Source organism: Dama dama, chromosome 7, assembly GCF_033118175.1.
Source record: "Dama dama isolate Ldn47 chromosome 7, ASM3311817v1, whole genome shotgun sequence".
Classification (NCBI taxonomy): Eukaryota; Metazoa; Chordata; class Mammalia; order Artiodactyla; family Cervidae; genus Dama; species Dama dama.
This window is the reverse complement of record NC_083687.1, coordinates 33216577-33231765: the sequence shown is the minus strand read 5'-3', so window position 1 is coordinate 33231765 and position 15189 is coordinate 33216577. Positions and strand designations below refer to the sequence as shown.

General features: G+C 42.7%; 1 protein-coding gene across 1 annotated transcript; it reads left to right on the top strand.

Moving 5' to 3' along the window:
- Positions 1-317: 317 nt before the first annotated feature.
- Positions 318-14451, top strand: BTN1A1 (butyrophilin subfamily 1 member A1). Its single transcript, XM_061147396.1, has 8 exons — positions 318-491; positions 8176-8312; positions 8691-9038; positions 10399-10680; positions 11524-11673; positions 12168-12188; positions 12296-12322; positions 12730-14451. The coding sequence occupies exons 2-8, from the start codon at positions 8234-8236 to the stop codon at positions 13401-13403; spliced, it is 1581 nt and encodes a 526-aa protein (XP_061003379.1). The 5' UTR covers positions 318-491; positions 8176-8233; the 3' UTR covers positions 13404-14451.
- The last annotated feature ends 738 nt before the right edge of the window (positions 14452-15189 follow it).

Here is a 15189-nt window from a genome sequence, read left to right as displayed (position 1 = left end):
CTCATCTGGGCTTTTCTGCTTCAAGCTGCAGTGGCTAAGCAGCTCAGCTTCTCATTACAAGTCTATGAGTTGCCTGGGACAACTATTCCACTTGTCTCCTATCCTAAGACTAAATGGCTGATCAAAGCAGTTTCTTCTTATGACAGTTAGTTCCTTATGGTGTTCAAGAGTGAATGGCGGGGACTTCCCTGGAGGTCCAGAGGTTAAGACTCTGCACTGTCAATGCAAGGGGAGAGAGTTCAGTCCTTGGTTGGGGAACTAAGATTCCACATGCTGTGGCCAAAAGATAAAAGAAAAAAAAAAAAAAAGAGGTGAATGGAAACAGGCAAGGCATCTCAAGAGGTCTTGGAATAGACATATTGTCAATTTCTACATGCCACTGGTTAAAGCAAATCATGTGGCCAAATGCGAAGTTAAGAAGTGGGGAAATACACTTTGCCATGATGAGACCATACCAAAGATGAGGATTCCGGGAGGATTGAAGGACTGAGGTTAGTAATTCAATCTTTCACACCACTGTTCAAGATCCACCAAATTTCTATATCTTCCTCAAAACCTTCTAGTAGTATTTCCATCCCCAGTGCTCCTCCTATCTCTAGACATGTGCTGGTATTTCATACCCTTTTAGATAACTTCCACTCAAAAGTCATCCTAGTCTAGAAATTAAGGAATATGATTCCAGATTTTTCAAAGTTGGAAGGGACTCTAAAGGTTATAATGCCCCAAATATGTTTAGATCTGAAGGAAAATGCAGACTCTGGTTGAGGAAGAAAGAAAGAAACAAGCCTAGCAGAGGCTATAGTGTTCTTCACTTAAACATCTCACAGGCACCCACATCAGACAAGACCATTCTGTGCTTGTGATGGAGCGAGACAAAAACAAATCCACTCTATGATCTTGTCAGCACAGGCAATAACAAAACAAGAACACAAAGCAAGCCACAAAATTGACCATACACCTCCCTCTCTTGGCTAACTGCAGTAACTGCTACATCTTTACCAATTGCAATTTATTTATTTAATTTTGGCCCCACTGCCAGGCTTGTGGGATTCTGGTTCATCAACCAGGGATGAAACCTGGGCACCTGCAATGGAAGCTCAGAGTCCTAATCACTAGACTGCCAGGAAATTCCCACCAATTGCAATTTTAGCCCACTCTGTTCCTTTACTTTCTAATAAAAATTATTGGAATATTCACTCCTACAACAGCCCACTGCTTTCTGACATCATTCATCCAGAACAAACCCTTCTTTCCTTGAACCTCCCCCAAATCACCCAACACAGTCCTAAATCCTGTAATATCTAGTGCACCTGCTCTCACTGATGCACTCCTCACCTCCCAGCCCCACGTGGTGTGTGAAATCCACACTACTGTAACAAGTACCAACAAATCCAATTTCATTAGGCTACAGGTGGGCTTTGGCTGGTGGCCTTCAACATGGTCACAGGCAAGCCAGGCCCCAATATCAGCCTCCAGCGCTCACTCCCGTCCACATCAAATTTGGCCCTAGACTTTTAGTTCCTCAGATACAGCAAAATCTCTCAGTATCTAAAGCCAAGAGGAACTTCCCACAGATTTCTCAGAACAAAAATTGAAACAAAAAGTATTCTTTGTTCATGATGTATCTATAATTTTTCAGTAATCAAGTATTCACAGAAGGGAACAGTCACTCCATTGTGCATTTCATGCTCACATTCCATCCTCTTTCCTACATCTTTAAGTCAAATCTTAATGGGTAATTTTCCAAAGAAACTCATACAAGAATTTGGAGAATTCTGGTGTTCCCTCCATTGTTCTATAAACAAGACTTTGTATTTCTCCCCCTCCCCCCACCACCTCTCTTTTCATAAGAGAGTAGCATGGAAGGCCTTGTATTTCTTATAAAACCTCTCTGTGAAAACCTCAAAGTAAGATCAGACCAATAATGAATTCATGATTGTTGGTTGGTTGCTTAGTCACTAAGTTGTGTCCAACTCTCTACAACTCAAAGGACTGTAGCCCACCAGGCTTCTCTGTCCAGGCAAGAATACTGGAGTGGGTTGCCATTTCCTTCTCCAGGGGATCTTCCCAAACCAACGATTGAATCCATGTCTCCTGCGTTGGCAGGTGGATTCTTTGCTGCTGAACCACCAGGAAAGCCCTGATGAATTCATAGCCTGCTTTTAACATTCTAAACTCTGTGTTATCATATTTTCTATAGCCCGTCCTCCAGAGGGTTAATGTAGCCCTTCTTTGGAGGACTTTATCCCACCAAGTAACAGAAAGACAGGGTCAGTGGGGGGGATTGTGGGAACTACTCAGAGTGACTCCTGTAACCCCAACTCCTTCCTTATATCCTCTTATTTATCCCTTGCACAATCCAATCTCACTTTATTGGCTCCCATACATTCCCTTCCTGAGTCTCTTCTTTGTTCTAGGAACTCTCTGTTTCAAAAGTATTTCCAGGAATATGACTCAGAGATGTCACCCCTCAATCAGTCCTCAGACTCTTGCTGCAGGGGCACGCGTTTAACCTCACTCCACCCCAGGAATGCTGCCCTTCTACACAAAAATCCATCTTCCTCGGGCTTCTTCAGTTCCTTTCTACTCACCCTTTACATACGCAAATCTGTTGTGCTATAATGCACATAATTTTTTTCTTCTAGTTTTATTGAGCTCTAAGTCACAGAGCACTGTATATGTTTTAGGTGTACAGCATAATGATTTGACTTAAGTACATCAGGAAATGATCACCAAGATAAATTTAGTGAACATCCATCATCTCATACAAATACAAAATAAAAGAAAAAGGAAAAAGTTTTCTTTCCTTGCGATGAAAACTGTTAAGACTGACTTTATTTACAACTTTCATATGCAGCATACAGCAGTATTAATTATATTTATCATGTTGTACCTTATATCCTTAGTGCTTATTTATCTTAAAACTGGAAGTTTGTACCTTTTGATCACCTTCATTCAATTCCCCCTACGCCCTACCCCTCCACTTCTGGTAACCACAAATCTATCTCTTTTTCTATGAGTTGGTTCATTTGTTTGTTTTGAAGCATAACTGACCTACAACCTAACAAGCACGTTAGTCCATGCTGCATAACATAGTGATTCAATATTTCTGTACATTACAAAGTGATCACTACACAATGCACATGAACTTAATACAGGCTTAATAAATGGGGGAATTGTGTCAGCATTATAATGTCAACATATCATTAGATCACATCTAATTATTACCAGCACGCCAATAGTGTGTGCCCTGAGAAAAAATGGCTGGCCACAAAGTTCATGACAAGCCACAGGCTATGGTGTTATTCATCATGTGCCTGTTTCCCCCAGCCCTTTGTCTTAGCTCAATTTAGCCACATGCGAAAGACTTAAGCCCAAGACCCTGAGCCAGAATCATCACCCAGGGCATCTTCACAATTTGTGCAGAGCCAGCAGCTGCCTCTTCACCTGTAGCGTCCTTGTAAAGAACAGGATAAAGCTCCTGTGGACCAGCAGCAGCCAGGAGAAACCTGGTCCCAGTCCAGATCTAAATCAGAATCTGTTTTTAATAAGACCCTCCAGTGAAGCATATGCTTGCTTAAGTTAGAGAAGCGCTGCTCTGAGAGGGATGGGAATGGGAGGGGTTGTAATAGCACTGATAAATTATCTGAGATGTTTGACTATGGAAACTGTACTTAGAGGCTGTTAAAGGGGTGGGGAGAATCTGTGATGGGAACACAGAAAACCAAACAAAGGAAATAAGATCAATCATTTAACTCCCTCCCTTCCCCATCTCCCCTAAGCACACACACAAAAAATTGCACAGGAAAATAAAAGTAATTACATAGAAAACTTGGTTTCATAAAAATAGAGTCACATAACCATGGTATAGGAAACATTGAACAAAAATGGCATACTTCTATTGGTGATTTAAAAGAATGGTGTTAGTCAGGGTTCTCCAGAGAAACAGGACCAATAGGATATATATTAAAGAAGGTTTATTAAGAAGGATAGGTTCATGTAATTATAAAGGCAAAGAAGTCCCACAATCTGCCCTTTGTAACCTGGAGGTCCAGAAAAACTGGTGGTGTAGTTCTGGTCCAAGCATGAAGACCTGAGAAGCAGGGGAGACAGAGATCTAAGTCCAGGCAGAGTCCAAATGCTAGAGAACCAGAAGTGCCAACATTTGAGGGCAGGACCTGGAAGTTTCAGATCAAACAAAGAGCAAATTTGCCCTTCCTGCATCTTTTTGTTCTATTCAGGCCCTCAAGGGACTGGATGATACCCACCTGCATTAGTGAGAGCAATTTCCTCACTTACTAATGCAAATACTTATCTCTTCTGGCAATATCCTCACAAACACAGCCAGAAATAACATTTTACCAGTTACCTGGTAGTCCTTAGCCCAATCAAGGTAACACATGAAATCAACCATCATAAGAACTAAATCATCACTGACCATACTAGAGCATCAAAAAGTAATATCTAAAAATTAATTCATCAAGAAATAGCAACATAAATTGTTCCTCTTGAGAATACTTAGATAAATACCGGATAAAGCAACAAAGCGTTTGAAAAGGCTGTTTCTAGGGAATGAGGATGCATAGGGTGAGACTGGTGATTTTCTTATAAGCTTTTTATACTATTGATTAAAAAAAAAAAAAAAGAAAAAGCTTTGTATGGATGACCTTGACAGAATAGAAACTGTTTCTTTTTTTTAAAATGCTAGTGGTTACCTCAGTAAAATGCAGTTGGAGGTCAAGTAAGACAAGGGTGAGTGTAATCATTGGCTCTGACTAGTTTATAATAGGAAATTTGAATGGCGTGTGACGAAAAGCGGAGTGGGGTGGGGAGAAGCCCTTCTATTTTTGCATTCAATTTGCTCTTATACAGAGCACATCACATTCTTCAGCCCAAATGGTTTCACGTCTAAGAGAAAGAATTTATGTGTCTAGTCTCCAGAACAGCAGAACATTGCTCATAGCAGCCCCACATCACAAAGGCAACCCACAAACAATGGGAGTCATGATAGTTGGGGGCATCTAGAATCTCTGTTCACTGATGGAGCCTGGAAAATTCAGAGATCCTGTCCAGTGTTGTTGGTTTCTGTTGAAATGACTCAGATATTATCCAACCGGAACCTTGGCTGCCACATAATAGCTTGAGTTCTATTAGCTGTCTATTTCCTGGCTCCTTTCCTTCAATGTAGCTCTCTTAGGTGAAAATAAGTTCTTACCCCTCCCCTCTTCCCAAATTATTATTAGATATTTTGACAATGCAGAGCAAGGGAGAGAAGTCTAATCAGAATGAATTAAGGAGAGGAAACTCATCAGTGATATTTGTAAAAGTTAAGCACAAACGAAAGCTGAAAATGAGGCGGGTACATCTCAAACTAGGAAAGCCAAGGACCGGTTGGTGTGATTTAAGCTGCAAATTCTACTTCAGTCTATATGCTGATAAGAGATCAGAGAGTATGAACTCAAAGGGCTCAGTTTAGGAGGGGAAGAGAGACTTGGAAACAAAAGACAAAAATAAATGCATGTGCATCTCAGAGCAGGATTCAGGTCACGTTCGTGCCAGCAAAGAGATCAGGAAGTTGTCCATGTCACAGGACAAACTTGGCCCATCTTCTTGGAGAGTCGATTTCAGTTGGAGGGGGTAAAGTCTAGTCAGAGTCGCATTTCTTTTGAAATTTCACATTTAATGCAGTAAAATGTTTTAATTTACCTTAAACATTATGATAAGACTGAAGACTTTGGAAGTGTTTCTCACATGAGCTAGCCAATGCTGGGAGACTAGGTAGAAAAGGCAAAGAGAAAGGAAGCAGGAAGGCCACTAGATCTTATAGCATTTTCTTGATGAAATTAAGGTGCTTGAACTGGATGCTGGGGTCACTAAGCAGACATGCAGACATTTTTAAGCAAAAAGTGACAAGATCAGATTTGTATTTGAGAAAATTGATTCTCCTGGCACTCGGGCATATCCACTGAAGCAAATATCTTTTTCTTTTCTTTTCTCTTTTTTGAGCAGTTCTCTTTTGTTGGTCTTGATCACAGTCTCAATTAAAAGGCAAAGAACAAATGAATGGTGAAGGGTTTTTGCCACAAATATAATACAGAGCTGATGTTTTCAATTTTTAAAAAATTCACACATATTGATTTTTTTTAAAAAAAGCACCAGACTCTGTAAAAAAAAAAGAGACAATTACTTGAAAAGTTTACTTCCAGAATATATTAAAATATATAAATATGAAAAATGACCAACCTCACTATCATATTAATGCATAATAAAGTAATAATTTGGTCAGTTTCATCCAGCCCATTAATGATGAGGAGGAAGAATAGACCTCAGTGCTGGTGAGAAGGACATTTCCACTGATGGTGTGATTGGACTGACATTTCAGGAAGAAGGTTTGACAGTATGTTCATACCCTTTGGCCTAATGATGGTATTTCTGGGAATTCAGCAGAAAGTGTATCAGTAAGTTAACAAAGATGTGGACAAAGACTTGTATATAAATTGCACTATTTATAATAGGCAAAAAACCCAAGATGTGCCATGATCTCAGGAATTATAGGAACCTTCAATATGATATAATATAGCTATTAACAGTGTTGCAAATTACATAAAAGCGTTAGTCGCTCAGTCACATCTTACTCTTTGTGACCCAATGGACTGTAGCCTGCCAGGCTCCTCTGTCCATGTGATTCTCCAGGCAAGAATACTGGAGTGGGTAGCCATTCCCTTTTCCAAGGGATCTTCCCAACCCAGGGAACGAATCCTGATCTCTGGAACTGCAAACAAATTCTTTATGGTCTGAGCTACCAGGGAAGCCCAAATTATATAAAAGTATATCAAATTATAGAAATCATCAGTTCTATCACTGGAGTTTATCATTACTTGTTGACATTATGAATGATTTCTACCTTTAAAAATACATATCTTTAAAATGTTTTCTATGACAATAAGGGGTTTAACCCAAAACAGGGAGTTGTAGACCTCATAAATTGCTTTTAGGGAGGTAGCTTTGCAGAGAGGCAACTCTGGGCCCTGAAAACTGAGTCATACCTATGCATTCTCAGCCTATCTTTAGTTTTCAGCTCATATAAATAATAATAGAATAACAACTTCCCCTCTTCTAAATCCCTATTATATGCTAAGCACTTAACATACTTAATCTCATTTAATCTTTGCAACAGTACTCCAAAGAAGGTATTATTAACAATATTTCCATTTTAGAGATTAAAAAAGTGAGGCTTGGAGATGGCCCAAGGCTTTGCATCTTATTTTAGTGTTTTCTTAAATCCTCTTTCTTTTTCACTCTGTCCCCTTCTGTAAACAGATTATCAATGCATATCCTAATTTCTAAACTGAAGACCACAAATCCATAGACCCTTCTCCTCTCTGGAACTTTTTTTCCCCCAAAGTAAATACATCAGGGATGAGGAGGGAGTGTGTTGGGGTGGAAGGGTGGGGGGAGGCAGGCTTTCCTGAGAGTACTTCCCCCTTCCTTCTCCTTTAACTTTTGCCAATGGGGCCACAACCACCTTTCTCATTTGGTAGCAGAAGCTTGATGGTGCCTTTTCCTCCAACATCAGAGGTCAGTATCTGGGATTATTCTCACCCCCCAAGAGAGCCAGCAGCCAGAGTCATTTTCTCTTTGCCGGGCTCCTTCCTCCCTAGTCCCAGGCCCCCTACTCTTCAAGCCCTTTAGCTCTCTTCAGCTCCCCTTTCTTGTTCTGTCTCCTCCAGCCTTTCTTCTTTCCTGCTCCTGCTTATTTCCCTGGTCTCCATCTCTGCCTCCATCACTGTATCTTTATTATCATTGCTAAAAGCAGATGTCAAATTATTGTGTTTGAAAAAAGATTTTTTTGACACAGTGGCTCCAAGACTTGTCTATTTATAATATATGAAACCGTTAATGGGTACTATGCATCACAACTGCCTTCTCCTAAGACTCTCTTCGGGGCTTAGGGCCCATTTTACTGTTTTGGACAGACAAGACTGGCTAACCTTAGGTTGGTAGGTGGATGTGTGCTGACGGCAGCCTGGACTGAAAGTCTATCCTTCGCAGAAGGAGAGGAGGAAGCTTAAGGTGCAAATGATGCTTTCCCAGTTGAAAAGAACTGCTGGGAGGATGCTGGAGCACAGTGTCTCAATAACCCCTAGTTATTGCCTATTCTTTCATCTCTCCTAGGCTGGAGTTCCCGACAAACTCAAGCCCACCAGCATCTTGCTGACCAGAAAGGTTGGAGATGGCAGTCTTTCCAAACTCCTGCCTCCCGGGGTGTCTGCTTATTTTCATTCTCCTCCAGCTGCCCAAGTTGGATTCTGGTAGGTCCGGAAACCATCAGACTTGTTCTCCAAATCCTTTTTAGGCTGGAAGGGGTTGGCAGGCCTAGACTAGGAGGTAAGTAGGAAGAGGGATTGAGCTGAGTAGAGAGGGAGCCTCGAATTATCTTTCTGGGTGGAACTTTGTTTCAATGATGTCCTGTCTTTTTCTCTCAATTATAGGATAATTTCTAGCCTACAAGCTTGAAATTTCTCAGTAATTGTAAGCAATCCCATTTGGCTGTCCTTAGCGACTTCCCCAAGGGCCCAGATGGACTCCTGGAGCTGTAGTGGGAGAGTGCCCTTCATTGGGATCCTTGTCTGTATCAGTCCTCAACTCCCACCTCCACATTCCGTCCGACTCTCTTGGTGTTTTGGCAGCTCGCTTTGATGTGATCGGACCCCCGGAGCCCATCCTGGCGGTGGTGGGTGAAGATGCAGAGCTACCCTGTCGCCTCTCCCCCAACGTGAGCGCCGAGGGCATGGAGCTGCGCTGGTTCCGGGAGAAGGTCTCGCCCGCGGTGTTCGTGAGCCGAGAAGGGCGAGAGCAGGAGGGAGAGGAGATGGCTGAGTACCGGGGAAGAGTGTCGCTGGTGCAGGACCACATCGCCGAGGGCAGCGTCGCTGTGAGGCTACAGGAGGTCAAAGCCTCTGATGATGGGGAGTACCGATGCTTTTTCAGGCAGGACGAAAACTACGAAGAGGCCATCGTGCATCTGAAGGTGGCTGGTGAGTGGATGGGTCTTGACTTTCTCCAGTCACTCCATGCGAGATAATATTTTCCTGTGGCTCTGTTACTTTAGAAACCATCAGACTTGTTCCCCAAATCTGTTTTAGGCTGGAAGGGGTTGGCAGGCCTAGAGTAGGAGATAAGTAGGAAGAGGGTTTGAGCTGAGTAGACAGGGAGCAGCGAGTGATTTTTCTTCTGGGAAGTTTGTTTCCACGATGTCCTGCTTCTTTCTCTCAATTGTAAGATAATCATTTCCCCATGTTAATAATTAAATAAGTGTAAGAAGTAATGACTGTATAACATTCTCTTCTATTAGTGCATCATAATTTGCTTGGTCAAAGCCCAAAATTGAGCATTTAAGCTGTGTCTGCTATTCACCATTTACAGTAAGGCTGTAGTGAGCAACCCCAATGCTTACTTGGTGGCTTAGTACCCAAAGATTGATTTTGTGAGATTGTAGAACATGGTGGCTTGTTAAGGGTCTTGACCTACCTACAAAAGTTTTGGTTTTGTTTCTTTTTTGCTTTAAGCCAGAATTCAGAGTGAAACTATAAGGAAATGGTAAACACTCAGGAACAAAGTATATTTTGAAGTCTGATTTTCCCACCTGGCACCAAGCAAGTTTCTTTCTGAGCTATATTTCCTACTGTAAAACTTGCCGAACAAGATTTTGCAAGAATGAAAAGAAAAAAAAAAAAAATCAATATAGGAACTTCCCTGGCGGTCCAGCACTTCCAATGCAGGGGGCATTGGTCAGGGAACTAAGATCCCTCATGCCTGAAATATGAGAAACTGCTTTGTCAATTTTAAAAGCATTATATATTTGTAAAATATTACTGTGCAATGTATATTGCTTTTTATGCATATATTCAAATAAAGATGAAGTTTGAAAAATATCTGGATGAAATGCAGGTCCCTGTTTCATAGCAGGGTGTCCCACATGGTAGCATCATATATAATTCATCTTTCCTTTTTAAGGAAGTTTCTTAAAGATTGGTTATAAAGCCCTGGAGATTTGATAGCATAAAACTGTCATTGTTACCTTTTACGAATGATAAACACCTTTGAGAATCTGCTGAAAATGATGGCCCTTTTATGAAAAGAATACACATTCTCACATATATACACAATGTATGGAATATGACTTGGAATATGACTTTAAGCCAATAGTTGTTTCATCTCTGATAAGATATCTTCTTTTATGGATACCTCAGTTCCCTTGTGTAGTAAAACATGGAGATGGGTCCCTTTCATTTCCAGTTCCTTTGGCCTTCTCTTTCTCAAACTATATAGCCCTATGGTTATAAGGCTCCCAGAAGGGTGTCCATTAAAGGAGTAAGGTGCCTTCTTTCTCCATAGCTCTGGGCTCTGATCCTCACATTAGTATGGAAGTTCAAGAGAGCGGAGAGATCCAGCTGGAGTGCACCTCAGTGGGATGGTACCCAGAGCCCCAAGTACAGTGGCGAACTCACAAGGGAGAAGAATTTCCATCCATGTCAGAGTCCAGGAATCCTGATGAAGAAGGTTTGTTTACTGTGAGAGCTTCAGTGATCATCAGGGACACCTCCATGAAGAATATGTCCTGCTGTATCCGGAACCTCCTTCTTGGCCAGGAGAAAGAAGTAGAGATTTCCATACCAGGTCAGTAAAACAGGTGCTAGGTTCCTTTTTGACACAGTTTCAGGGTTACATCACATGGGACATCTGCCCAGCCACAACCTCCTGGCAGACTTGTCTATTTTCCTCACCTTAAACTTTCCCCACCTGAACTCCTGCCCGCTGAGCCCCACCAACTTCACTAGAGATTCTGAAGGCATAAGTTTTATACCTAGATCTCACAGACATTCCAGATTTTTCATCTTAGAAGATGTATCTTAGATAGGAAAGTCTTCCAGATTTTCTTAGGAGATTTATCTTGGAAAACCTTTGTCTCTGAGGGGTGTGGTCTTCCTGATTCAGAGCCTTCTGGATCTAGCTAAATTAGCTCTCCTCTTTCCACCCTTACCTCCCCCTCCTCCCTATCCCATGCTAAAGCTCTAAGTTTCCAGAGTCTTCACACTCTACCTCTGGTTCCTCCAGGAACTTTTCCTTATTCTTGGGTCATTGAGTCCCCTTCTGTTGCACACAGAAGTGATATTTCCCCTTCCTTATTTACTTCCCTCATCCCCTTGGCTCCCATCCTCCATTGATGGCTAAGAAGAAATTTCCATGATAACATGAATTGGTCCATTATATTCTTTATTCCACAGGTCCTGTCCCTAAATGACTCTTCTTCATCTTCATTCCTCTTTTTCTCTGCTCTCTCTTACCTAAGACCAAAATTTATCTGAAAACCTCAGAGTGGTATTGGAGGGACTCTCTTGCCATGGGAGGAATGTGAGAGGTCCAGATCATCCTCTCTTCCAGCCCCCTTTGGAATCAGGAGAGGAGCTAGATCTGCTCTGAGTTTCTCAACAAATGTCCATCTTGGGGATTTTGTTCTAGCCTCCTTCTTCCCAAGGCTGACTCCCTGGCTGGTTGCTGTGGCTGTCATCTTGGTGGTCCTAGGACTTCTCACAATTGGGTCCATATTTTTCACTTGGAGACTATACAAGGAAAGATCCAGACAGAGGAGGAATGAATTCAGCTCTAAAGGTAAGTCATAGAATCCCAGTCTACTTGTCAGGAGTGCTTCCACATGAGATCGAACCCAAGTCCTTTAGGATGACTGCCAATAGGAAGATAATTGATTCCAGAATTCTAAAAATCAGAGGGGATTATAAAGCTCCTGAATTTAGTGGCATCCAATATGAAGAATAACGGAGGTTTGGGTATAAGATGAGTCAAAAGCAATTCTAATTGAGATAATAGACCTGATGTTTATTCATTATTAACCTTCAGACTCTATCCTTATTTTTAACTTGGTTTCTCAGTAATGATTAAAGATCTGATACCAAGTGAGTAGGAACTTCCTGCATATTTCTTAGAAAACAAAACAAAATCCTTGTTCTTCATTTGTTGATAATGCCTCAATAATCAGGTAGTTATGAATTAAACGGTTTCTCCTTTATCTGTTTCTCACACCTGTTTTGTTCCCCGCCTCACACCCAGGCTAGAAGGTCATTAAGGTATTTCTGTTTGTTTTCCAGAGAAACTCCTGGAAGAGCTCAGTAAGTTCTATGTTCTTGTTCTTTTTTCATCCACAAAGTTGTCTGTCTCTTATTATAAAACATGTCAATAACACTCTTATCCCCTCCCCCACCCTCTCTCACTACAGAATGGAAAAAGGCTACGTTGCATGCAGGTCAGTGACTCTGAATATCTTAAGGGCTCTGAGGTGCTACCCTGCGGGTATTCAAAGTCCTCCAATACTTGGAAATAAAAACCACTAATATATAGAGGGGAAAGGTGATGGCAAATGGCCTCAACATTATCCTTGAGGCACATAAAGGATCCTTGGAAGATGGCTAGAAGGCAAGCTCCCTCTGACAGGGTCCCATGGGGTACTGGGGACAGTCAGTTGATACATCACCCTATGGCTGTGGATGGAAGAGGGGATAAGAGACAGCTGAGCAGGCCAAGCAGTTCCCTTCCTGAGAAGACCTGTCAACTGCTAGAGCAGGTCTCCACTTCTTCAGAGAAGAAAGGATGGTTCTTTCAACCATCAGTGACATTCACTGATACTCAGACTCACTTTCTCTCTGCCTCTAGTGGACGTGACTCTGGATCCAGATACCGCCCACCCCCACCTCTTTCTGTATGAAGATTCAAAATCTGTCCGACTGGAAGATTCACGTCAGAAACTTCCTGAGAAACCAGAGAGATTTGACTCCTGGCCCTGTGTGATGGGTCGTGAGGCCTTCACCTCGGGGAGACATTACTGGGAGGTGGAGGTGGGAGACAGGACGGACTGGGCAGTTGGGGTGTGTAGGGAGAATGTGACGAAGAAAGGATTTGACCCCATGACTCCCGAGAATGGGTTCTGGGCTGTGGAGCTGTATGGAAATGGGTACTGGGCTCTCACCCCACTGCGGACCCCTCTCCCTCTGGCTGGACCCCCCCGCAGGGTTGGGGTCTTCCTTGACTATGAATCAGGAGACATCTTCTTCTACAACATGACTGATGGATCCCATATCTATACTTTCTCCAAGTCCTCTTTCTCTGGTCCCCTCCGGCCCTTCTTCTGCTTGTGGTCCTGTGGTAAAAAGCCCCTGACTATCTGCCCAATCACTGATGGGCTTGAGGGAGTCACAGTAGTTGCTGATGCCAAGGACATTTCGAAGGAGATCCCACTGTCCCCCATGGGGGAGGACTCTGTCTCCGGGGATATAGAAACCCTCCATTCTAAACTAATCCCTCTCCAGCCCAGCCAAGGGGTGCCTTAAGAAATACTCCAGCTCAGCTCTTTCCCTCTACTCTAACCCCCTCTTCCACCACTCCCAGGGCTTCATCTGCCAGCTTTACTCAGCCCCTGTTTCTTCCTGTTGGGTAGGGATTAATTAATCTTGAGAAGGTTGTGTTGCTGCTGATAGAGTGTGAGGAATAGGCCCTTCCTAATCTGTTTCTGTAACAATAGTCAAGGGGCAGGGAGGTGACTCAAACTGCTTCTTGTGGTCTCCCATCCCAGAGGCCAAATCCTCTAGAGAGGGAATTGCAGTTCGGGCATCAAGATGGAGTTAGGTCGGCATGGGGTTTTGACAGAAACATCTTGGTGCCCAGGACAGGGGTTATAGAAGAATAGGTTTTAAGGAAGCAGAAAACCCAAAGGGTTCTGGGAAGGGAAAACCAGTGGCGGAAATCCCATAAAGGAACTTGGAGGGGACATCATGATAGAGGAAAATGAGGTGAACTCAGGCCAGCGATGGACCTCTGACTTGTCCCTAGAGTTATAGGGCCCACATCTCAGTTTTTCTAAGTCATTCCTACAGGGTGGATCTGAGCAATGGGAAGGGGAGTAAAGAAGGTGAGGAGGTCAGATAGAATGAGAGAGGAGAGAATTTTAAACAAAATGCAAAGGGGCTCTTTCCAACCTCACTTTGCTGATTCCACAAGTTGCTGGTTCTCTTCTTCCTTTTGATCTAGAATCTCTCCACTTCAGAGGCATTTTCAGGCGTCATCTTTCAGTGATATCACCACTTTATTGGCCATTGTCTCATGGCCAGTGGCCATGTCTCACCAACATGTGGTTTAATTAGGTTTAACCACCATCCACTTCCATACTGAGCCACGAATCACTCTCTCCCCACCCAACTTTCCTACTTGCTGCTTCTCCTCAGGGTACCCCGAAAGTTGCATCATTGTGCTCAGCACAGCTAGATTGATTGCATTTGTTTATATTTGCATTTTCCTGTATATGTGTGTCTTGTCCAGGCTCCCACCTTCCATTTCCATTGGGTTTTCCAGGATCAATGTCACCCATGGTCTTAACCTAATAAATAAGTCTGTCTGATTGTTGAAAACAGCTTCTGCACCTCCCTTTCTTTATCCAACAAATGGAACTGACACAAAACAGAGAGAAGAAACCTGTGTGTAAATGCAGTGGGTCAAAGCACTGTGGTTCTGTTTATCCAAGACCCATCCCCAGACCTGATGGCAGTAGGCTCACTAGGGCAGGCAGCACAGGGCCTCCTGTCCCAGGAAGGGCCAGCTACTTACAAAAAGGCCACAGTGCCAGTGGCTACCCACCCTTAGCCTCTGGAGGAAATATTTGGTGATGACTCATAACTGGTAAAACAAACAAACTTAGGTGATCCTCCTTTCCTTGCCCCTTCCTCAAGCTGTATTCACCCTACCCTACATTGGACTCCTGAGAGAAGACCACCATTTACCTCGCTTTCAAAGTATTCATTTATGCTTAAAAAGTCCAAACTTCTTTAAAAAATACATGAGAATCTTAAGTAGTTGTTTTGCCAGTTTAATGTACAATGCATATCCTGAAATGTATATATAAAATCTCACCCTAAATAAATGGGGCTGCCACAGGAACCCCTCTCTGAGAGTAGAAAGAGAAATAGTCAGAGGTTTCAATTAGCTCTGCAACTGCCCTCACCTTCCTATTTCCTCATGGTCTTCAAGGAAAATGGTTACCAAACACAGTACTGAGCTGGCAGTAGATTCTGAACTTATGTGATAAGCCTTGCAGTTTCCTTTCCATCTGGCACCAGATACCAG

Coding starts and splice junctions, on each gene's coding strand:
- BTN1A1 (XM_061147396.1), top strand. CDS start 8,234: ATGGCAGTCTTTCCAAACTCCTGCCTCCCGGGGTGTCTGCTTATTTTC. Junction 10,681..11,523: donor AGTAGAGATTTCCATACCAG/GTCAGTAAAACA, acceptor ATTTTGTTCTAG/CCTCCTTCTTCCCAAGGCTG. Junction 12,189..12,295: donor GAAACTCCTGGAAGAGCTCA/GTAAGTTCTATG, acceptor CTCTCACTACAG/AATGGAAAAAGGCTACGTTG.